The 24455-nt window shown below is 44.6% G+C and overlaps 1 protein-coding gene across 1 annotated transcript; it reads left to right on the forward strand.

Annotated features, from left to right (window-relative positions):
* The first annotated feature begins 1155 nt into the window (after positions 1 to 1155).
* Positions 1156 to 23437, forward strand: LOC142251328 (ribose-phosphate pyrophosphokinase 1-like). Its single transcript, XM_075324020.1, has 6 exons — positions 1156 to 1397; positions 1573 to 1671; positions 6785 to 6909; positions 7338 to 7511; positions 13177 to 13336; positions 22423 to 23437. The coding sequence occupies exons 1-6, from the start codon at positions 1293 to 1295 to the stop codon at positions 22513 to 22515; spliced, it is 756 nt and encodes a 251-aa protein (XP_075180135.1). The 5' UTR covers positions 1156 to 1292; the 3' UTR covers positions 22516 to 23437.
* Positions 23438 to 24455: the final 1018 nt, after the last annotated feature.

A 24455-nucleotide genomic window follows, 5' to 3' on the forward strand; every position in this document is an offset into this window, starting at 1 on the left:
GAGTTTTTCCGGAAGGGTTTGACACTGGGTCTGTCATTACGTTCACTTAGAGTTCTAATATGGGCCCTTGCAACCTGGTACCATTGTGTCCTGTCTGGAGTCCGCTGGCCTCCCGGTTCGTTCGGATATGGTCTAGCCCTCTGTGCAATGTATCTTTTCCCCCATGGGGACTTATTCTCGTCCTATCTGCCCTGACGAAGCCCCATTGATCCCTTGGAGTCCATGTCATTTAACTGCTCTGTCTCTGAAGCCGACTTCCTGACATCTTCGCATCAGCTTGTAGGGTTAGTGACTTCCAGGCCCTGTCTTAGTTCCACCATTACTCAGCTTTCAAGGATAAGGTGTCCTAAAACCTGCCCCTCCTTGCCTCCTGATAGTACGTCATAATTTTCTTAATTCAAAAGGGAATTGTTCTTCCATCCTTTGGGATAGTCTGCAAGATCAGGAAGAGGAGGGGGGGCATTGCTTGGATATTAGCGGTTACCTAATGGCATATCTGTATGCAGCAGAGGCAGGTCCGGTTTGTTTTCTTTCAGGGTAATAGCTGGATGCTCAAGGCTTCTAAATCCACTTGGTGGGTGGATCAGCGAAGCCACTTCTTCGCCTGCTCGCCTTGTGGTAGGTATGTGCCTGCAGGTCTGAAAGTTCACTGAACAAGGGCAATGACATCTCCTGGGCTGCAAGATCGTATGTCACCATTGAGCAGCTTGTCAGGGGCCTCATAGTCTTCCCCTTTCACTCGCTATAGGCACTATGGGTTGGCCTTATCCTTACTGACATCACTTGGGAAGATCCGTCCTGTGCTCTGTGATTTCCCTCCCCCCCCCCCCCCCCCTTCCCCGCTTGGCTTATTTCTCTCTATGTAATTCTCTCGTGGTGCTGTCATGGGTGCTGGAAAAATACGTAATTACTTACCGGTAATGTTTTTTCTGAACCCATGACTCCCTGCATGTGGATAATTTGGCTGTCTTTTAGCTGCACGTGGTTCATGTTGGTGCTGGTTATGTTATAATGTTGTTTCTTCCGGAGGTCCTTTCATGCTCTGTAAACCAACTGATGCGGGGAGAGGTACCGCCCTTTTTTATCCTGGAGGTTTCCTGTCCTTGAAGGGCGGATCCCCTCCCTCGTGGTGCTGTCATGGGTTCAGAAAAAACACATTACCGGTAAGTAATTACGTATTTTTGCACTAATCCATTGATCCACTTGTTTACAGTGTTGAGATCGGAGAGAGCGTACGAGGAGAGGATGTCTATATAGTCCAGAGCGGCTGCGGAGAGATAAATGACAACTTAATGGAACTTCTCATCATGATAAATGCATGCAAGATCGCATCAGCCTGTCGGGTCACTGCTGTCATACCCTGCTTTCCATATGCACGTCAGGATAAGAAAGACAAGGTAAGACGTGTACACCTTTATTTTCGGGCTAATTTTTTCTCTTCAGAACTACAGCTATGGTGCAGTATGTGCATGTAAATTCATAATTCTTCAGCTTTGTCTGCTGCAGGATCCATCTTTGTAAGGAGTATAATAATTGTACCGTCTAATCTCCTGACCTTTTCATGTCTTTCAGTCACGAGCTCCAATTTCTGCTAAGCTTGTTGCCAATATGTTGTCTGTGGCTGGTGCTGACCACATCATCACTATGGACCTTCATGCCTCCCAGATCCAGGTATTTTCACTTTTGTTTTCGGGTATGTTCACACTAGCGTATATTGTCTCATGCAAGAGAATCTGCTGGATTATGAAAATGATACTCGGCTCAACTTCTGCTGCGAGCGTGATCAGAGTGTCATTCTACTGTGCTCCGATTTATCTGACATGCGAGAATCAGATCGCAGGTGAAGAGAAGACGGAGAACTTAATTTCTCAATTGTCTGTGTCAACGTATATCGGACTGCTGTTTTGCACACATCCATAGACTTTGAATGTGTGCCCGCCATCCGATATACGCTGAAATCACAGCATGCAGCAATTTTTATTTAATTTTTTTTTTCACATGCCAAAAAAGAAAAAAGCCAATCTGCACTGCCTCATGGTATAATATTGGAGTGAATGATATCTGATAGCCCTTGTCCCAGTTACATTGCCTTGCGAAAGTATTCGGCCCCCTTGAATTTTTCAACCTTCTCCCACATTTCAGGCTTCAAACATAAAGATAAACATTTTAATGTTATGGTGAAGAATCAACAGCAAGTGGGACACAATTGTGAAGTTGAATGAAATTTATTGCTTATTTTAAATATTTGTAAAAAATAAATAACTGAAAATTGTGGCGTGCAATATTATTCATCCCCTTTTAAGTTAATACTTTGTAGTGCCACCTTTTGCTGTGATTACAGCGCAAGTCACTTGGGGTATGTGTCCTATCAGTTTTGCACATCGAGAGACTGAAATTCTTGCCCATTCTTCCTTTGCAAATAGCTGGAGCTGAGTGAGGTTGGATGGAGGCGTTTGTGAACAGCAGTTTTCAGCTCTTTCCACAGATTCTCGATTTGGATTCAGGTCTGGACTTTGACTTGGCCATTCTATCACCTGGATACGTTTATTTGTGAATCATTCCATTGTAGACTTTGTTTTGGATCATTGTCTTGTTGAAAGACAAATCTCCGTCCCAGTCTCAGGTCTTTTGCAGACTTCAACAGGTTTTCTTCAAGAATGGTCCTGTATTTGGCTCCAGCCATCTTCCCATCAATTTTAACCATCTTCCCTGTCCCTGCTGAAGAAAAGCAGGCCCAAACCATGATGTTGCCACCACCATGTGTGACAGTGGGGATGGTGTGTTCAGGGTGATGAGCTGTGTTGCTTTGACGCCAAACATATCGTTTGGCATTGTGCCCAAATAGTTTGTTTTTGGTTTCATCTGACCATAGCACCTTCTTCCACATGTTTGGTGTGTCTCCCAGGTGGCTTGTGGCAAACTTTAAACAACACTTTTTATGAATATCTTTGAGAAATCTCTTTCTCCTTGCCACTCTTCCATAAAGGCCAGATTTGTGCAGTGTACGACTGATTTGTTGTCCTATGGACAGACTCTTCCACCTCAGCTGTAGATCTCCGCAGTTCATCTAGAGTGATCATGGGCCTCTTGGCTGCATCTCTGATCAGTCTTCTCCTTGTTTGAGATGAAAGTTTGGACGGACGGACGGGTTTGGTAGACTTGCAGTGGTATGATACTCCTTCCATTTCAATATGATTGCTTGCACAGTGATCCTTGGGATGTTTAAAAGTTTTGGAAATCTTTTTGTATCCCAATCCGGCTTTAAACTTCTCCACAACAGTATCACGGACCTGTCTGTTGTGTTCCTTGGTCTTCATGATGCTATCTGCGCTTTAAACAGAAAACTGAGACTATCACAGAGCAGGTACATTTATACGGAGAATTGATTACACACAGGAGGCTTATATTTATCATTGATCAGTCATTTAGGACAACATTGGATCATTCAGAGATCCTCCATGAACTTCTAGAGTGAGTTTGCTGCACTGAAAGTAAAATGGACGAATAATATCGCACGCCCCAATTTTCAGTTATTTATTTTTTTTAAAAAGTTTAAAATAAGCAATAAATATCGTTCACGTGCACTAGTGTGTCCCACTTGTTGATTCTTCACCATAACATTAAAATTTTTATCTTTTATGTTTGAAGCCTGAAATATGGGAAAGTTTGAAAAACTCAAGGCGGACGAATACTATAGCAAGGCACTGTATACAGTAGAGTGAGCATACACTTAAGGTCCTATTTTCAATTAAGGGGTAATTGTAAGTAGGATCAACTTTCCTAAGCAGTCTACATGGACATGCAGGTCATAGAAAGGTGAATAAAATAATATTATTTATTTATTTTTATTTTTTTTATATATTTAAATGAGCTAATCCTTGAGCCAGACATCGATCTCCCTGAGAATCTGCCTTCAGAGATTATCTAAAAAGAAAGTGTGAGACATGTAATGACTGACAGTCTACTCTCCTTTTCAAGGTTCCTTTCACTTTTACCAAGAACTGGTATTGATTCTTAGAGGACTGTGCACAAGGGCTATTAAAATAAATTCTGGGGGAAAAAAAAAGTAATGACAATTTACTTAAATTGACCAAAGAAATTTCCTGATTACTAGATTATGAATACATGAACTAATCCTGATTTTCATTATTTAAGCTACAGTGGCCTGTTAGACCATGACAAAGGCATGGTCTAACAGGCCACTGTTAGACCATGCCAACAGTATTGTCTAACAGTGGCCTGTTAGCAGGCGTTCTGTCAGTGTAACATGGAAAGGTGTAATGTATTCCAATGCTTGTGCCTTGCACTATATTATACCAGCGTTCAGAGTAATAAAAGTTAATGTTCCATATGTGGACTAAGTAAAAGAAAAAAAAAAAGAATTAATCTAGATGGGCCTTGGTCTTTTTTTCAACCTATGTAACTATGTAAGGTCCGTCATCTGTTAACCGAATTTTTAGGGGCTTCCACGTTACTGTAGAAAAGAAATCCAGCAAAATCTGCACTTCCAAATCCAAATACCCACTTAACTTCTGAACACACAATGTACCTAAACCTTGGTTAGCATTTGCATGTTTGGCATTGTTTTAGTAAGGAGTGTCTGACATGTAAAAATATTAGTAGACATGTGAGAAATGTTATTTATTGATTGTGGTGGTACGTGAGCCGTCTTCTGCACTTCCAATCGTACACCCAGCTTCAGAGGCACAATGACGCGATACCGAGTAAAGCCACGTGCATGCTTGTTATTTGCAGAGAGATACCGCCTCTTGCAAATCATGTTTACTTGTCCATAGGGGCATGATAACATGCTGAGAGAGCCCACTAGTCTGGGGAAACTAACGCCCCATCGACTCGTCAGAGGCCTAATTAGCATAACCAAATTGGAGCTTATAAATACTTTTTTTTAAGCATGAATTTAAGTGACTAACATAATTATAAAGGGCTGGTTAAGCACGGAATTTAGCAATACATATACGAATGCTGCTCGGTTGTAGGACATAACAGGTTCACTCTTAACCCCTTAACGACTGCGGGCGGTAATCTTGCATCCTAGCGGTCATAGTGTTACTGCCCACGGTCTGCTGCCAGGAGCTTGCAGCGATCGGCGCACATCTCAGCTGATTTTTACAGCTGAGATGTGTGCCTGCCAGGCTTAAGCAGAATCGTTATCTGCTTGTGCCGTTTAACCCTTAAATGGCGCTCGGCGGTAAACAATTGCTCACCAGCCGATACCGGAAATCACGTGACATGATCACGTGACTTCCTGTGGTTGTCATGGTAGCACAGGGTCATGTGATGACTCCTGTAGCTTACATGACTCACTTTCTGTTTCACCCGGCCGAGATATGAAATGAGCATATCTGCTATTCACAGCTCTGTAGCTGTGATCAGCAGATATGGCAGAGCGATCAGATTGCTGATCCATATAGTCCCCTAGGGGGACTAGTAAAAAAAAAAAAAAAAGTTTAAAAAATAAGCCTAAAAGTTCAAATCGCCCCCCTTTCGCCCCATTGAAAATTAGAGTTAAATATATACCTATTTGGTATTGCCGCGTTTAGAAATGCCCAATCTATCAAATATAAAATCAATTAATCTGATCGGTAAACGGCGTAGCAGAAAAAAAAATCCAAACGCCAAAATTAAGTTTTTTGGTCGCCACAAATTTTGGGCTAAATGCAATAACAGGAAATCAAAACGCAGCATCTGTGCAAAAACGGTATCATTAAAATGTCAGCCTGAGACACAAAAAATAAGCAGTCACTGAGCCAGAGATCCGGAAAAATGAAACCGCTATGGTTCTCGGAATATGGCGTAAAACGTGCGCCACTTTTTTTTTTTTTTTTTTTTTTTACGCTTTAGATAAAAGTAAACCTATACATGTTTGATGTCTACGAACTTGCACCGACCTCAGACATCACAGCCACACATCAGTTTTACCATATAGTGAACCCAGTGAATAAAATTTCTCAAAAACAATAGTGCTATTGCACTTTTGTTTTTTGCAATTTTTCCACATTTTGAATTTTTTTGCCATTTTCCAGTACACTATATGGTAAACGTATGGTTTAATTTAAAAGTACAGCTTGTTCCGCAAAACATGAGCCCTAAGATGACCATATTGACTGAAAAATAAAAAGCTACTTGTCTCGGAAGAAGAATGCCGGGATAAAAAAACGGAAAGTGAAAAATCAGCCGGTCATGAAGGGGTTAGAGGTGTTGACCAGTAAAATAACAACTTTTACTAACCTCCCAGGGACATTCCAGAGATGTTGGCACTGGCTCTCCCGGGGCTTGCCTGATATTAGTATATCACGAGATCCCTGCAACCAATCTGGCTTAGCTCTCCCATTCTTCTGACAAATCAAGGCATCCAAAGGAAGCGAGCACTGCGGCTGCCCGCTCACTTCCCGTGGATATCAGCTACATCCGTAGGAAAGGATAGTTAAGCGAGCGCTGATTGGCAGCAGAGATCACGTGACATAATAATGTCACTCAATCCCTGGGAGAGTTGGTGCCAACACTGCTAGAATGGCACCGGAGGTGAGTAGAAGTTATTTTACTGGGGATTAAGAAGGGGGAATGTCCAAATAGTGGACAACCTCTTTAACAATAAACTCTGGAAGTCAGTTGTCTTGTGTTTTTGGTGCTTTTGCGTTGCTGATCGGAAGTCGTTTAAGTGCAGGTCAGCTTGTCCAGTTCCACACTGAAACATTTATAGGTCATAACTTTTTTAGCTGTGGAAACTCCTTTCTTGGAGTTTGTTAAATATATTCTTTTCCAGGGTTTCTTTGATATTCCTGTGGATAATTTATATGCTGAGCCTGCTGTCTTGAAATGGATTCGAGAAAACATAGCGGAATGGAAAACCTGCACCATAGTGTCACCAGATGCGGGTGGCGCCAAGAGGTAAGATCCTAAGACAAAAGTCCATCAAGTTCAACCCGTAACCTAAAGTGTTGCTCTAGATCATTGTTTCCCAAACTCCATTTCTCAATGCCCTCAACAGATTAGGATTTGCTTAGTATTACACAGGTGTGAGAAAATGTGGCAATGTCTGATGTGTGGATGACAATTCACTAAAGAAACCTGAATATGTAATCAGTTGGGGGCCCCGAGGACTGGCCTTTGGGAAATGCACTGATCTAGAGGAAGGCAAAACCTCCTTGAATCAGATGCTAGCTGCCCTATGTTAGAGGAAAATTTTGCATACTCTGAAAAAGGCTGTAATAAAGCGGACTTCCCATGAAGCAAAATTGAGGAATTTGAAAATGTCTCATCTATGTATACTTTAACTGGTGGTCAATAACTTTTTTTTTTTCTTTTTCTCCAATTAGAGTTACATCAATTGCTGACAGACTGAATGTTGACTTTGCTTTAATACACAAAGAAAGGAAAAAAGCCAATGAGGTGGACCGTATGGTTCTCGTGGGAGATGTGAAGGATAAAGTGGCGATTCTTGTGGATGACATGGCAGATACCTGTGGGACCATTTGTCATGCAGCAGATAAGTGAGTGGAAAAACTTTATGATGAGGAACACGCAATGTCCTCCAGCTCAAGCTTCAAATTTTATATATACCGTAACTCAATACAATACATTTTGGCATATGATTTGAAGAGTATTGCAACCTAAGGCACTTTTCTCCTGTCCCCTTGATCAAGGGTCAAAGTTATCTGTTCTTAAGAGGGGCTCTCAAACTCCCATATTTAATTGGGTTTTTCCCTAGGTGAGAAGAAATGGAAACAGGTGACAACGTGGTGCTGATCTAAGTGTATTATAAAGTGATGAAAACTGAACTAATATATGATTGCACTCACCAGATAGTAGGTGGAAATATGCACATAGTCTCTGCCGACTAGCAATACGATCCCGATCCGGTATGCTGGAGTAGTGTTGGAGGCATAAAGGATGTGACTGGTTCCCTTTAAAAAAAGCACTTTAGTTTTATTTTGCAAATATAATTTTTACTCACCCGCAGTACATTAGCCATATTATTTGATTCATTTTAGCTCTGACAACCATATATTTTTAACCCTTTTATTAATCTTAACTGTGTAATGTGGTATCCAGTCTACTTTCGTTAACCCCCTATTTACAAGGCGATCAGTCTCTTCTGTGAGTTTACATCAGCATACTGTATTTTTTGGATTATAAGACGGGTGCATCTTAAAATCAAATTATATCTTACCGGGGGGTGGTGGAGAGGAGTCACAGGAGGCCGGGTGAAAATGCTGTGCGCCCTTGTGCGGCAGGCAGTGAGGTCTGTGCGGCGGGCAGCTACTCTGTTGTGCGGCGGGCAGCGACGTCTGTGTGGTGGGCAGTAAGGTACGAGCCATTCTGAAGATATCTGCAGTGAGGGCTTTTAATAATGGCACCCCGAGTCGGCTCGTGCGCAGATGGAGCTCAAGCTCTCATTTGCGCACGCGCCGACTCCGACCACCATTTCTTTGAACATCAAAATGCCCACCACCAGATTATAAAACGAATTTTATATATATATATATATATATATATATATATATATATATATATATATATATATATATATATATATATATATATATATATATATATATATATATATATATATATATATATATATATATATATATATATATATATATATATATATATATATATTATTTTATACACAGTCAGGGCCAGAAATATTTGGACAGTGACACAAGTTTTGTTATTTTAGCTGTTTACAAAAACGTTCAGAAATACAATTATATATATATAATGTGGGCTGAAAGTGCACACTCCCAGCTGCAATATGAGAGTTTTCACTTCCAAATCGGAGAAAGGGTTTAGGAATCATAGCTCTGTAATGCATAGCCTCCTCTTTTTCAAGGGACCAAAAGTAATTGGACAAGGGACTCTAAGGGCTGCAATTAACTCTGAAGGCGTCTCCCTCGTTAACCTGTAATCAATGAAGTAGTTAAAAGGTCTGGGGTTGATTACAGGTGTGTGGTTTTGCATTTGGAAGCTGTTGCTGTGACCAGACAACATGCGGTCTAAGCAACTCTCAATTGAAGTGAAGCAGAACATCCTGAGGCTGAAAAAAAAAAAATCCATCAGAGAGATAGCAGATATGCTTGGAGTAGCAAAATCAACAGTCGGGTACATTCTGAGAAAAAAGGAATTGACTGGTGAGCTTGGGAACTCAAAAAGGCCTGGGCGTCCACGGATGAGAACAGTGGTGGATGATCGCCGCATACTTTCTTTGGTGAAGAAGAACCCGTTCACAACATCAACTGAAGTCCAGAACACTCTCAGTGAAGTAGGTGTATCTGTCTCTAAGTCAACAGTAAAGAGAAGACTCCATGAAAGTAAATACAAAGGGTTCACATCTAGATGCAAACCATTCATCAATTCCAAAAATAGATAGGCCAGAGTTAAATTTGCTGAAAAACACCTCATGAAGCCAGCTCAGTTCTGGAAAAGTATTCTATGGACAGATGAGACAAAGATCAACCTGTACCAGAATGATGGGAAGAAAAAAGTTTGGAGAAGAAAGGGAACGGCACATCATCCAAGGCACACCACATGCTCTGTAAAACATGGTGGAGGCAACGTGATGGCATGGGCATGCATGGCTTTCAATGGCACTGGGTCACTTGTGTTTATTGATGACATAACAGCAGACAAGAGTAGCCGGATGAATTCTGAAGTGTACCGGGATATACTTTCAGCCCAGATTCAGCCAAATGCCGCAAAGTTGATCGGACGGCGCTTCATAGTACAGATGGACAATGACCCCAAGCATACAGCCAAAGCTACCCAGGAGTTCATGAGTGCAAAAAAGTGGAACATTCTGCAATGGCCAAGTCAATCACCAGATCTTAACCCAATTGAGCATGCATTTCACTTGCTCAAATCCAGACTTAAGACGGAAAGACCCATAAACAAGCAAGACCTGAAGGCTCCAGCTGTAAAGGCCTGGCAAAGCATTAAGAAGGAGGAAACCTAGCGTTTGGTGATGTCCATGGGTTCCAGACTTAAGGCAGTGATTGCCTCCAAAGGATTCACAACAAAATATTGAAAATATATTTTGTTTTGGTTTGGTTTATTTGTCCAATTACTTTTGACCTCCTAAAATGTGGAGTGTTTTGTAAAGAAATGTGTACAATTCCTACAATTTCTATCAGATATTTTTGTGCAAACCTTCAAATTAAACGTTACAATCTGCACTTGAATTTTGTTGTAGTGGTTTCATTTCAAATCCAATGTGGTGACATGCAGAGTCCAACTCGCAAAAATTGTCAGTGTCCAAATATTTCTGGACCTAACTGTGTATATATCTATCTATAATCTCTATCTATCTCTCTCGGGCCACCTTCTAAATATAACGCATCGGGTATTCTAGAATTTATTGCGTAGTTGATGTATGAGTTTTGTTATATTATCTATATATATAATATTGTGTGTGTGGTAGTGTGTGTTGCGCGGTTTGTGTGGGGGTGTGTGTGTTTTGGGAGGAGGTATGTTTTGTGCAGTGTGTGTGTGTTGGAGGAGTAGTCCTGGGGGGTAGAGGAGTGAGTATAATAGGAGGAGTAGTCCTGGGGGGAGAGGAGGATAATAGGAGGAGTAGTCCTGGGGGGAGAGGAGGATAATAGGAGGAGTAGTCCTGGGGGGAAGTGTATAGGTGCCCAATGTGTGTGGGGGAGCGTGGCCGAGCGGCCACAGCGTGTGGGGGCGTGGCCGAGCACGTGGGGGGCGTGGCATGGTACACATCATGTAACTATTGAAAGCGACAGTGCTGGTTCACTTTTGTTTGTTGGTCTCCTGCTGTGCAGCACGCATCGGCGTGTGACAGCGGGAGACCAACGATCTGAATGGGCAGGGAGCCGGCATACGCTGGTAACCATGCTACACAATATTACTCGATGTGTACCATGGTTACCAGCGTACCGGCTGCATTGCTGTGGTTGCCGGCGTACGTAATTTTTTTCAGCGTACTGGTAAATAAATGGTGGGGAAACTACAAGAAAAAGCCCAGATTTATGCAGCGTTTTTCCTGCCAAGAGACACCAATTTGGTGCAAAAATGTCTGCTGCATAAACTTTGAAGACATATAGGCCAGGCAATGGGCCTCATGGAATTTTAATATGTTAGTAGTCTTTTCAGAGAGAAAGAGGGCAAGAATTCTTGTGCTACCTGTGCATATGAGGATCGCGGGGACTCTCGTCCACTGGCCTGGCTGTCTTTAGACACGCCATACTCCTTCCGCATGGGCAGGACATTACTCAGATAAAACAGTGTGAGGGTGTTACACTATGGCAAGACATGACAACAGCATATAATACATTCCCAGCAAGGACATGAGATGGTGCCAAAATGTCTGCTGCAAATACAAGAGTCGCACCTTTCCTCTGGCTCTTCAAGGATTACTACCTGTGCGACTTCGGGGCACCACGGGCCAATACCCCAGCCAGCAGAACCCCGCTTTTGGCAGGTACCCACTGAGAGGAGATAGCGGCAAGCTTGGGAAGCTTACTGAGTGTAGTGAGGTATGTGGACAGGTGACCAGATTGTCCCAAACTGGGTTCTGGAAACAAATTTGAGAGCTCAGTGTTGGGCAGTGGAGCAGTTCTGTTATCCACCAGCTGGAACCATTGTCCCTAGACTGAAGTCCTGTAGAATCACACCAGTGACTGGAGCAGGCCCTTTTTTATTGCTTTCAGCTCCCATTTCAGGGGATTGTGCCCCATAGGATTGGAGGGAGATAATCATGGCAGTTGCCTCATTGTTCAGTAGCTCAATTAGACTCCATATTTGTCCTCCAAATAATGCAGACTGGTAGACCCCAAAGGGCTGTTGCAGTCCGTAATTAGCAGCCATTCCACAAATTTGCATACAAAAAGGGATATTGATTTCGTGAACAAAGAAATAGTAGGTCTGGTATAATTAAGAATAGTTCACCTCTGCACAAGAGGCCAGATTTTCCGTATTGATACGGAGTCGTCACACCACCTATTGGAAGTAACAATCCTAAAAGTTAAGGGCAGAGTCACACTTGCGAGTGCCTTGCGTGTAACTCGCACGAGTCTCTCATTGAATCACCCGACATGCACTCACACTCTCCGGACAGGAGCGTCTCAGCTGCCTAGACCTACATGCAACCAACCTGCTCCTGTCAGGAAAGTGCGAGTCCATGCCGGGTGATTCAATGAGAAACTCTCTCGAGTTACACAAGAGGCACGCGCAAGTGTGACTCTAGCCTAATACTGACCTTTTTAAACAAGACTTGTCACTTGCTGGGGGAAAAAAAAACCTTGTGAAAAATCCTTGTTCTCAGATTCTGCTCCTCTTTTCCATTTTGCGTGGCTATGCTCCATTGCATAAATATTCACGTTTCTTCTATTCCGCACTACGTAAAATCTCTGCTTTGCAGTCCTCTTTGGGATTAGTTCAGTGTCTTCTCTCGATTTGTGTACCTTCACCCCTCCCAGATATTATCAATTACAGATGATGCCAAGCTATGACTGGCAGAAAAAGCGTGGGAAAGGCACACTCCTCCAGAGAAGTCTCGAAGAAATGCTCAGTTGAGCTGCAGGCAGAGATTTCACATAGTGCGCTCTAGAAGAAACAAATGGGAATATTGTGCAGTAGAGCGACATATTGCAGAACAAAAGGGGAAAAAAAAAAACCTCAAATCCCATTTTATAAAGAGCAACATGAAATTATTCTCGTGGCTTTCAGTTCCTGCTATCTTTAGATCCTTGAGGACCTGTGAAGCGGTGTAAATTGGAGTTAGAAGGTGGAATGGGCGTCTAGCAGAACTGTACAAACTAAGGGAACGTTCATGTTGCTCTTTACAAAATGGGGAATAAGGTGCTATACATGCATAATAATGTGTTCTATCTATTTGTCTAATGGAAATTAACGGTTTGTGACTTTAACAGGAAGAAAATGTGTTTTGTTTTTATTCCTCTTCTACCCTGAAATGGCTATATAGCTAAAGGGGAATGAAAGATCCTGAATGACCACTATTTTACTTACAAGAACCCTCCAAGCTATTTTATTTTTTTTTATACTGATGATCTACACAAAGCCACAATTGAAGCTCAAGGCTCTGGATTGCTTGTGGTTGGGTCATTCTGCTGTTTGTTGTTTTTCCAGTTTTCTTATTCTTTTACTAAGCATTGGTGGTTTCTCTTTTCCCTTCAGACTTCTATCTGCTGGAGCCGTCAAAGTGTATGCCATCCTAACACACGGTATATTCTCTGGTCCTGCCATTTCTAGGATTAATAATGCATGTTTTGAAGCTGTGGTAGTGACTAATACTATACCTCAAGAGGAAAAGATCAGACATTGTCCTAAAATTCAGGTGTGTATATCAAAATGTCAAATCGCATTGTACAAAAACCTACAGTCCAGACTACACCTTCTTCTCTACAAATGGCTTGTCAAATTCTATACATATATGTTATATCCTTTTTTTTTCTTTATTTATTTATTTATTTATTTTCGTTTTTGTACTTTTTATTCCTAAATCCTGAGGGGACTTGAATTTGCAACCGGCCGATCGCTTATACCCTATTGCAATTTAGTTTAAACCTCGGTCTCACTCAGCTGAGCTTCAGAGGACTATCAAGATGGTGCCCATAGGGGTCTTCAATAGACCCTCTGCTGCCATAACACCTTCAAGGCCATTATTTCTGTACTTTATTTTAGCCAATTCTCGTAATTTCATAGTACTTGAATCAAAAGAAAATTCAACTAATATATAAACCTGAGTGAGTGTATGTATGTGTATGTCCGCTAAAGGAATCCGCACCCTCACATTTACAATCACGAAATTTTCCTCAGACACTTAATTTGCTGCAGGGAATGTCATAGACTGTTTTTAGGAGAAAATTTAGCCCAGCGCTTCAGTTATTTGCAAAAAAAACCTGCTTACATTAACTAACCTCTTCACAACCTGGGATGTACTGATACGTCCGAAGTCATGCAGGGTGATCACCACTGGCTCTTGCTGTGAGCCATCGGCGATCCCAGCACATGGCTGCTGATTTGAACAGCAGAAGTTTGCGGGTGGACACCTTAAATCGCGCTGTCAAAATATGACAGCGTGATTTAAATGGCCGCTCCAGGGAACGCGCATTTCAACAAAAATGAACAAGCGATCAGACTGCTGATCCTTATAGTCCCCTAGCGGGTTAGTAAAATAAAAAAGAGTTAAAAAAAAATATACATAAATTTGGTATCGCCGCTTTCAGAAATGCCCGATCTATCAAAATATAAAATCAATTAACCTGATTGGCAAAGACGTATTGGCAACAAAATTCCAAACTCCAAAATTATGTTTTTTGGTTGTTGCAAATTTTGCGCAAAATGCAATAACAGGCGATCAAAATGTAGGATCTGCGCAAGAATGGTACCAATAAAAAGTCAGCTCAAGGCGCAAAAAATAGGCTATCACTGAGCCAGATCCTGCCAAAATTAGAGCGCTACGGGTCTCAGAAAATGGCACAAGAAGTGCGCCACTTTTTCAGGGGGACAAACTTTGATTGCTATTTACGAACTTGTACTGACCTGAATCATCACAGCAACACACCAGTTTTACCATATAATAAACACTGAGAATAAAACACCCCAAAAAACCACTTTTCTTTGTCGCTCCATTGGGAGACCCAGACAATTGGGTGTATAGCTTCTGCCTCCGGAGGCCACACAAAGTATTACACTTTAAAAAGTGTAACCCCTCCCCTCTGCCTATACACCCTCCCGTGGATCACGGGCTCCTCAGTTTTATGCTTTGTGTGGAAGGAGGCACACATCCACTCATGCATTCTCAACTTAGTTATGTCGGTTGGAAGAAAAGAGGGCCCCCACGGGGCCCCCGGCATGTTCCCTTCTCACCCCACTACGTCGGCGGTGTTGTTAAGGTTGAAGTACCCATTGCGGGTACAGAGGCTGGAGCCACATGCCGTCTCCTTCACCATCCCTTAAGCGGCTCTGGGAGAAGTGGGATCCTAAGCGGTCATCCATTTACTGGGACCGTGCTCCATCCGCAGCCCCTGTGGGAACCTGCCGGACCGGAGCCTCTTCAACCTCAGGGACCGGGCCCTGCAACTCAAAGGTACTCTGTGTCCCCATAGGGGACTGTGCAGGGAGCGCACCTTCTTCCCGGAAGCTGCGGCGGCTGCTGAATTCAGGAGGCCGGTGGACTTCCGCGCCGACCGTGCCCGCTTGTCGGGCGCGGTCTCAAATTTAGTCCCCGGCTTCATCGCGGCCTAGTCGCAAAAATCCCGCCCCCGGGCCTGCCTGTCAGGGGTAAGGGCGGGATTACCGACCTGACGTCGGATGTGAGGGCTGGAGCATCCTGCATGTTTCATCCCCCCTCACTGATCACTGTGGGGACCCCAGATTCCCGCACTTTGCTGGCGCCGCCCACGGCTCCACTCCTCCCCTGAGAGCTCCGGCAGCCATTTTTTGGCATTCTGCCGGTGGAGGATTCTCAGTGAACAGCTCTGCAGCTCCGGGGGATCCAAGGCAGGGAATCTGGAGGACACACTCCGCTCGTTAGCGGTCGGTAAGCCACAACGGTCACCCGGTGCTGGTCCACCTAGGGTGCCGGATTAGATACGTATATATCTATATCTATCTGTTCGGTGGGCTGTATACCCCTTTCCCATATACCCTCAGTGATCACTCTCCTAGGAGACAACAGCATGTCGTCCACAAGGAGCAAAGCTGCTAAGGCACAGGGTTTTTTTGCGGCCTGTACCTCTTGTGGGGCTATGTTACCTGCGGGTTCCACCTACCCTCACTGTGAGCAATGCTCGACCCCTGTTTCGCTTGCTCAGCCGGAGCCTCGGACACTGGTGGGCCCCTCGGCTCATGTAGACCCGCCCTGCTCCCCCTGACCAGGCTGCAGGGACAGAGTTCGCCTCTTTTTGCTGAGAAACTCTGAGTCACTTTCTCAATCCATTGCACAGTCTATGGACAAATGGTCTTCTAAGCTGCTAGAGGCTTTGCAGTCCAGACCGGACCTTTCACAGGCCCCGGCCCCTGTTGGCTCGTCGCCTCCAGGCCCCTCTCGGTCCGCGCCACAGCGCGCTCATAGGTTGGCCCCTCGGTCTCAGGCGGAAGACTCCTGCCCGGACCGTAGTCCTAGACTGGCTAAGCGGCCTCGCTGGGACTCTTCCTTGACTTCCTCTCGCTGCTCGGGATCCCAGCTTGAGGACTCTCTGGAGGACCAGGCGGACATCGCAGCTCAGGGCTCTGACCCGGACGTCGCCCTTAACCTTGATACACCTGAGGGGGACGCCTTAGTAAATGATCTTCTCTCGTCCATCAACCAGGTGTTAGATCTCTCTCCCCCGCCTCCTCCTGTAGAGGAGTCTGCGTCTCAGCAGGAGAAACGCCAGTTTCGGTTCCCCAAACGTACACGCAATACGTTTTTTGATCACTCTAACTTCAGGGACGCTGTCCAGAAGCCCAGAGCGGTCCCGGACAAGCGCTTTACTAAGCGCCTCACTGACACGCGTTACCCCTTCCCATCTGAAGTCGTTAAGGGTTGGGCTTACTGTCCCAAGGTGGATCCTCCAGTCTCAAGATTGGCGGCTAGATCCGTGGTGTCGGTTGCAGATGGCTCATCGATAAAAGATGCCACTGACAGACAGATTGAGCTCCTGGTGAAGTCAATCTATGAGGCCACGGGCGCGTCTTTTGCCCCGGCCTTTGCAGCCGTGTGGGCACTCCAAGCTATCTCGGCTTGTCTGACTGAGATTAATGCTGTCACACGTAATTCTGCTCCGCAAGTTGCGTCTTTGACCTCTCAGGCGTCAGCCTTTTCATCCTACGCCATGAACGCCGTCCTGGACTCTGCTAGCCGTACAGCTGTAGCATCCGCTAACTCTGTGGCAGTCCGCAGGGCCATGTGGCTGCGCGAATGGAAGGCAGATTCGGCTTCCAAGAGGTTCTTAACCGGTTTGCCGTTTTCTGGCGACCGTTTGTTTGGCGAACGATTGGATGAGATTATTAAGGAATCCAAAGGAAAGGATTCCTCCTTACCCCAGGCCAAACCTAAGAGACCTCAACAGAGAAAGGTTCATATCCCCGTTCCCCTTCAGGAACGTTGTCGCGGATTTTACTCCAACTTGTTCGTGGTGCCAAAAAAGGACGGGTCATTCCGTCCTGTTCTGGACCTCAAGCTGCTCAACAGACATGTGAGAACCAGACGGTTCCGGATGGAATCTCTCCGCTCGGTCATCGCCTCAATGTCACAGGAGACTTCCTAGCATCGATCGACATCAAGGATGCTTATCTCCATGTACCGATCGCACCCGAGCATCAACGTTTCCTGCGTTTCGCCATCGGGGACGAACACCTCCAGTTCGTGGCATTGCCTTTCGGCTTGGCGACAGCACCACGGGTTTTCACCAAAGTCATGGCATCCGTTGTGGCGGTCCTGCATTCTCAGGGCCACTCGGTGATTCCCTACTTGGACGATCTCCTAGTCAGGGCCCCGTCTCGGGTGGCGTGTCAACAAAGTCTATCTGTCGCTCTGGCGACCATCCAGCGGTTCGGGTGGATCATCAACTTCCCGAAATCCAAGTTGACACCGACCCAATCACTGACGTACCTTGGGATGGAGTTTCATACCCAGCAAGCGTTAGTCAAGCTTCCCAGAGACAAACAGCTTTCTCTGCAGGCAGGGGTGCAATCCCTTCTTCGGAGTCAGTCACACCCCTTAAGGTGCTTCATGCACTTCCTGGGGAAGATGGTGGCAGCTATAGAGGCAGTCCCGTTCGCGCAATTCCATCTTCGGCCACTCCAATGGGACATTCTCCGCAAATGGGACAGGAGTTCGGCTTCCCTCGACAGGAACGTCTCTCTTTCCCTTGCAACCAAGACGTCACTTCAGTGGTGGCTCCTTCCCAACTCTCTGTCGCAGGAAAATCCTTCCTACCCCCAACCTGGGCTGTGGTCACCACGGACGCGAGCCTGTCAGGGTGGGGAGCGGTTTTTCTCCACAGGGCTTAGGGAACCTGGACTCCGATAGTCATCCCTTCAGATCAATATTCTGGAGATAAGGGCAGTGTATCTAGCCCTATTGGCTTTTCATCGGTGGCTGGAGGGCAGGCAGATCCGTATCCAGTCGGACAACGCCACTGCCGTCGCATACATCAACCACCAAGGCGGCACTCGCAGTCGTCAAGCCTTCCAGGAAGTCCGACGGATTCTGCAGTGGGTGGAAGCCACAGCTTCCACCATCTCCGCAGTTCACATCCCGGGCGTAGAAAACTGGGAAGCAGATTTTCTCAGTCGTCAGGGCATGGACGCGGGGGAATGGTCTCTGCACCCAGACGTGTTTCGAGAGATCTGTCGCCGCTGGGGAACGCCGGACGTCGATCTCATGGCGTCACGGCACAACAACAAAGTCCCGGCATTCATGGCACGGTCTCAGGATCACAGAGCTCTGGCGGCGGACGCGTTAGTTCAGGATTGGTCGCAGTTTCGACTGCCTTATGTGTTTCCTCCTCTGGCGATGCTGGCCAGAGTGTTACGCAAGATCAGGTCCGACTGCCGTCGCGCCATTCTCGTCGCTCCAGACTGGCCGAGGCGGTCGTGGTACCCGGATCTGTGGCATCTCACGGTGGGTCAACCGTGGGCGCTTCCAGACCGCCCAGAGTTGCTGTCACAAGGCCCGTTTTTCCATCTGAATTCTGTGGCCCTCAACCTGACTGTGTGGCCATTGAGTCCTGGCTCCTAGCGTCTTCAGGGTTATCTCAGGATGTCATTGCCACCATGAGACAGGCCAGGAAGCCTACGCCCGCCAAGATCTATTATGTCTTGGCAAATCTTCCTATCCTGGTGCGCTAATAACGGTTTTACTCCATGGCCGTTTGCCTTACCCACTTTTCTTTCATTCCTTCAATCCGGAATGGACAAGGGTTTGTCGCTTGGCTCTCTCAAGGGCCAAGTATCGGCGGTCTCCGTGTTTTTTCAAAAGCGCCTAGCCAGGCTTCCGCAGGTCCGCACGTTCCTGCAGGGAGTTTGCCACATAGTCCCACCTAACAAGCGTCCGCTGGAACCCTGGGATCTTAACAGGGTGCTAACGGCCCACCTTTCGAGCCGCTGCGGGATGTCTCTCTATCACGTCTTTCGCAGAAGGTGGCCTTCCTAGTGGCAGTCACATCACTTCGGAGAGTGTCTGAGCTAGCAGCGCTGTCATGCAAAGCCCCCTTCCTGGTGTTTCACCAGGATAAGGTGGTTCTGCGTCCGGTCCCGGAATTTCTCCCTAAGGTGGTATCCCCTTTTCATCTCAATCAGGATATCTCCTTGCCTTCATTTTGCCCTAATCCAATTCACCAGTGTGAAAAGGATTTGCACTCTTTGGATCTTGTGAGAGCACTCCGGCTCTACGTGTCTCACACGGCGCCCCTGCGTCGTTCAGATGCGCTCTTTGTCCTTGTCGCTGGCCAGCGTTAGGGCTCGCAGGCTTCCAAGTCAACCTTGGCTCGGTGGATCAAGGAACCGATTCTCGAAGCCTACCGTTCTTCTGGGCTTCCCCTTCCTTCAGGACTGAAAGCCCATTCTACCAGAGCCGTGGGTGCGTCCTGGGCATTGCGGCACCGGGCTACGGCTCAGCAGGTGTGTCAGGGAGCTACGTGGTCTAGTCTGCACACTTTCACGAAACACTATCAAGTGCATACCTATGCTTCGGCAGACTCCAGCCTAGGTAGGCGAGTCCTCCAGGCGGCGGTTGCCCACCTGTAAGAGGGGGCCGTTTTTTCGGCTCTTTTTATTGAGGTATTCTTTTACCCACCCAGGGACTGCTCTTGGACGTCCCAATTGTCTGGGTCTCCCAATGGAGCGACAAAGAAGAAGGGAATTTTGTTTACTTACCGTAAATTCCTTTTCTTCTAGCTCCTATTGGGAGACCCAGCACCCGCCCCTGTACCCTTCGGTCTGGTTGTTTTTTTGTGTACACATGTTGTTCATGTTGAATTGTTCTTTTGGTTCATGGCTTGCAGTTCTCCGAACATCCTTCGGATTGCATTTACCCTAGACCAATTTATAAGTTTTCTCCTTCCTGCTTTTGCACCAAAACTGAGGAGCCCGTGATCCACGGGAGGGTGTATAGGCAGAGGGGAGGGGTTACACTTTTTAAAGTGTAATACTTTGTGTGGCCTCCGGAGGCAGAAGCTATACACCCAATTGTCTGGGTCTCCCAATAGGAGCTAGAAGAAAAGGAATTTACGGTAAGTAAACAAAATTCCCTTCTTTTTGCAATTTCTCAGCACTTGGAATTTTTTTTGCCATTTTCCAGTACACTATATGGTAAAAACTGATGGTTTACTTTTAAAAGTACAACTCGTCCCGCAAATAAAACAAGCCCTCATATATCAAAATTGCCAGAAAAATTAAAAAGATACAGGTCTCAGAAGAAGGGGAGCGAATAACGGAAAATCACCCGGTCATGAAGGGGGTTAGTAAATGGAGCTGATCACTACAGGTCATTAACAGGATCTCTGGTTGCTATAGGCAACGAAGGACATTCTTAGTAGAAGACAGCTTATGTGTCAGTTAATATGATTTCGGTGGCGAGACTGATAGAGAGACCCAAATAGAGAAAGACAGACAGCGGGAGAGTGAGAGAGAGAGACAGTTACTATCCCGGGCAACGCCAAGCACTACAGCTCGCATTAAATAAAAATTAGGTTTAAGTACAGATTTGTGCAACCGCTTCAGTAGTGTCTTGGTGTTCTACACACACACACACACACACACACACACACACACACACACACACACACACACACCCCCACACCTTCCGGCCGGCATGGCAACCTCAGACGCAGTGCAGTGGAGCACAAGGACCTGCGGTGGAACGCATCAATGCACTGTCCCTGGTTCCCCTGCCGGCCGGCCAGAGGCAGGGGAGGAGCACTCACCCAAGATCATAGGAGGACCTGGGAGCGACGCAGGCATCCGGGGTCTGGTAAGTATGATTTTCCTGAGAAAGGGGTCTGATTTTGGGAAGGTAAACATACCCCTCAGCTGTGTCTCTTCCCCCCCCCCCTCCAAGAAAAGACCCTACCCCAAAAATAAGCCCTAGCACATTTTTCAGGACAACAAATAATATAAAACAGTGTCTTATTTTCAGGAAAACACGGCAGTAGTTGTAATAACGGTATTAGCACATACCTCCAATTAGAAATGTAGTATAGTTATCCTGATATGGCCATGTCTTTTACCTCATGTGCAGCCTCATTGCACCTTAGGTATCCATGGTTACGTCCACTCATATGTGACAGATAATTAGTACTTGTGGTCGTAACTATGGTTACCTAAGCCGCTCAGGTATATAGAGGAATGGCTATAGCAAGGAAACTATAAACTACATTTTTAAATGGAGGTATTTACTGATATATTATTATTACGCCTACTACATATTGGGATATAATCTTGGAGATGCGAATACCCCTTTTAATATTCAGTCGAGAACCACAAAAAAAACAGCACCTTACAGAATATAGCAATTATGAATAGGTGCAAGTTGTATGACTGCATAATACACAAAAGAATACAGCAGCACTCTACTGTAGGCACTTGCATATATGTAAACATTGAATATATGGATGTTGACCTGTGTTACAGGTATATAGAATATACTTAAAAAATGAAGATTCAATATAGTTTAGAAATGAAGTGGACAAATCGGCCAATTCATGTGTGCCCATCAGCCACGACATGGCAACCTCTAACTGGCAAGACCCTAGATGTAATATTTATTACATGTGTGTCTCCTGGTCCAAAATCCCTTTATAATAGCTCAGGAGACATATGTATTATAAATAGGGTCCTGCCAGAGAGAAGTCGTCATGTCGTGACTGGTGGGCACCTATGACTTGACCAATTTGTTCACAGAGTACCTTTTATTTTATAAGTATATCCTATTACATTGATGTGTTTTAAATTCCATAAACTAAGTGTTTGCATTCATGTAGAGTGCTGCAATATTCTTTTGTTTGTGACAACAATTAGTAACCGGGCCCAAGGACACTGGTTAATGACTTGTATAACTGATCTTCCTTCATAGAAAAAAGACTGATGGCACATACTAACTTTCTAATGTGAACACAGGTGCAAACTGAACATGAAACATAGTAACAAAAAAAAGGAGACGGTTGCACTCTGTAGTGAATGTGGGAATATAGACATGCATTACCGCTATGAAAAACATGGAAAAATTGAGATACTTGGCACACAAAAATGGCCAGTTTTAGGTCAGCCCAACAGCAAGGTGACCTCTTTTTGTTGGGTCCTTATCAAACTAATGCCACTCTTCAGGTTAAAAAAAAAAAAAAAAACAGCCTGCCTTCATAGTTTTGGGTTTTTTTTAGTGCTATTTATCTGTATATCTGACTACTCATCTTTATTAATTCTTTTTATGAACAGGTCATCGATATCTCTATGATATTAGCAGAAGCCATTCGCCGGACACACAACGGGGAGTCTGTTTCTTATCTATTCAGCCATGTTCCTTTATAGCATCATCTTTACTCAGGAATGTTTTTATTTTCCCTTTTTCATGTAACTTTGCACCTAGTTGGGTGTTGTCAGCTGATTCTTCTATCATTTCCATGCCTAATATACAAGCAAACCCGTCTGTTGTAAAAGGAAGGTAAAGACTGCTCATTCTGCTGAAGAGGCCCATTTATCCACTGTAGCTGAAAACATGAAGAGTCCGTCCGTAATTTTATTTGTTGTGTATTTTAATGAACTTTGCTAATTGCCACTTTGTGAATGAAGATGAATAGGACTGTGGATGTCGTTATTGGCTTATTTGTTATTTAAATAATAAAGCAGGCTTTTTTCAGTGGTTCACTTTTCAATGGATGATCTTGATGCTCATCAAGCATTTATAGGCCTTTTTAGTGACCTGCAAAATGCTCCTCCAGACAAACCACATCGAGCCCATATGAACTAATGAACTCCTAAAGAGACCCCATCATGTTCCCAAATGCTACTAACCTGTAGATATTGGATTAACAGTGTTACCAAGCAGTCTGGCCACCGCACTGCTAATGGCTACTGGGAGAAAAAGTCACCGTTCACAGTATTGTGCGTAGCGGCTGTAAGCACACCTCGGCACTATAACAACTCGCTTTGCTTAGATACGCTAGCTGTCAATCAAAATGCTGGAGGGGAGCTTACAGCTGCCCTTCATCATGTTGTGGGTGATGAGTGGAGCCGCTCCCTCCACTATCCCATGACTGAAAACCAGCGGGGGACATGATAGCATCCCGTTAATAACTTTCAAGTGGGGGTTTTAAAGGGTATATGGTAATGTGTTTGCTAGACTTTGTTACAGGATTGCCAAATGCTGCTGTTACGTTTTCGGGTTTTTTTTTTTGTTTTTTTTAAGGTATTCTTTTCTTCCACAAAATAAAAAGTGAAATATTTAACACAATTGTTAATGGTTTTTGTACACTTCTACATATTGACAAATGTTCATAAACCAGGCGCTTTTCATTCTATGGAGTCACATGGATGATCCCGGGATCAGTTTTTGAGCGGCTCTTTATAGCTGTAGCTGCCTTCTATTCAATCTTCATGTATCTCAGAAAACAGAAGACCATATTCTCAGTTCCAGTATGCTTTACCATATATAAGACCTATAAAAGAGCACTGAAACTCATGTTCAAAACAATAATTTTTATTATTGATAATTATAAAATATTACAAAGGGTATCAATGGGGGGAAGGGAGGTTTGGAAAAGAAAAGAGAGCAGCGTGTAATTAATCCTGATTTGTTCACCCAGTAATTGTACAAGAATTATATGTAATACAGTACATGGATTGGAAGATGAAATTCATGACATGGGCAACAATACAATGTATTGAATCAATTGTCAGTATACATTATTTGCCTATTACATATCAAAAAGTGATTAGTGCAAAAATTTGATTAGTTCCTCATAAAGCTTGGAACAAAATACCTATGTAGCTACAATACCATTGTCCTCACCACCGGGAATATGGTAAGCAAAATATAAATATAAAGTGCCTAGTGCTCTCTATTAGACCTCAAATGCCTATGGGACAAAAACAGCTCATCACTGGATATTTAATCACTGTATTTCCAAAAGGGTGAGCTACGGTTAGTTGCAACTACTCATATGGATTACACAAAATTCCAAATTCCATGTGACTATGAAATAGAAAATTCCTCTCCACATAAGTTCACCACGTAAGTTGACAGGCAAGACACTTATATATTTTGTATAATTGACCGTGCTGATGGTTGTAGATGAGAGGTAATGCTGGTATAAACAAAACATGCACATGCCCCACCAGGGGCTAAGGCATGCAGTGATGTATCCTTAAGGTATAGGGCATTCAGCAAAAGACCGCTCATCCCCAGAGCATCAGCATTGATCATGAAACAACATGTACAATGTCCTAGCTGTCAAAGATGTACGGACTTT

This window comes from Anomaloglossus baeobatrachus, chromosome 9 (genome assembly GCF_048569485.1).
Source record: "Anomaloglossus baeobatrachus isolate aAnoBae1 chromosome 9, aAnoBae1.hap1, whole genome shotgun sequence".
NCBI lineage: Eukaryota > Metazoa > Chordata > Amphibia > Anura > Aromobatidae > Anomaloglossus > Anomaloglossus baeobatrachus.

Bases quoted from the DNA above. Each gene is read 5' to 3' on its own strand.
- LOC142251328 (XM_075324020.1), top strand. From the start codon at position 1,293: ATGGAACTTCTCATCATGATAAATGCATGCAAGATCGCATCAGCCTGT. The intron at 1,398-1,572 runs GTAAGACGTGTA...CATGTCTTTCAG, and splicing joins GTCAGGATAAGAAAGACAAG to TCACGAGCTCCAATTTCTGC. The intron at 6,910-7,337 runs GTAAGATCCTAA...TTCTCCAATTAG, and splicing joins GATGCGGGTGGCGCCAAGAG to AGTTACATCAATTGCTGACA.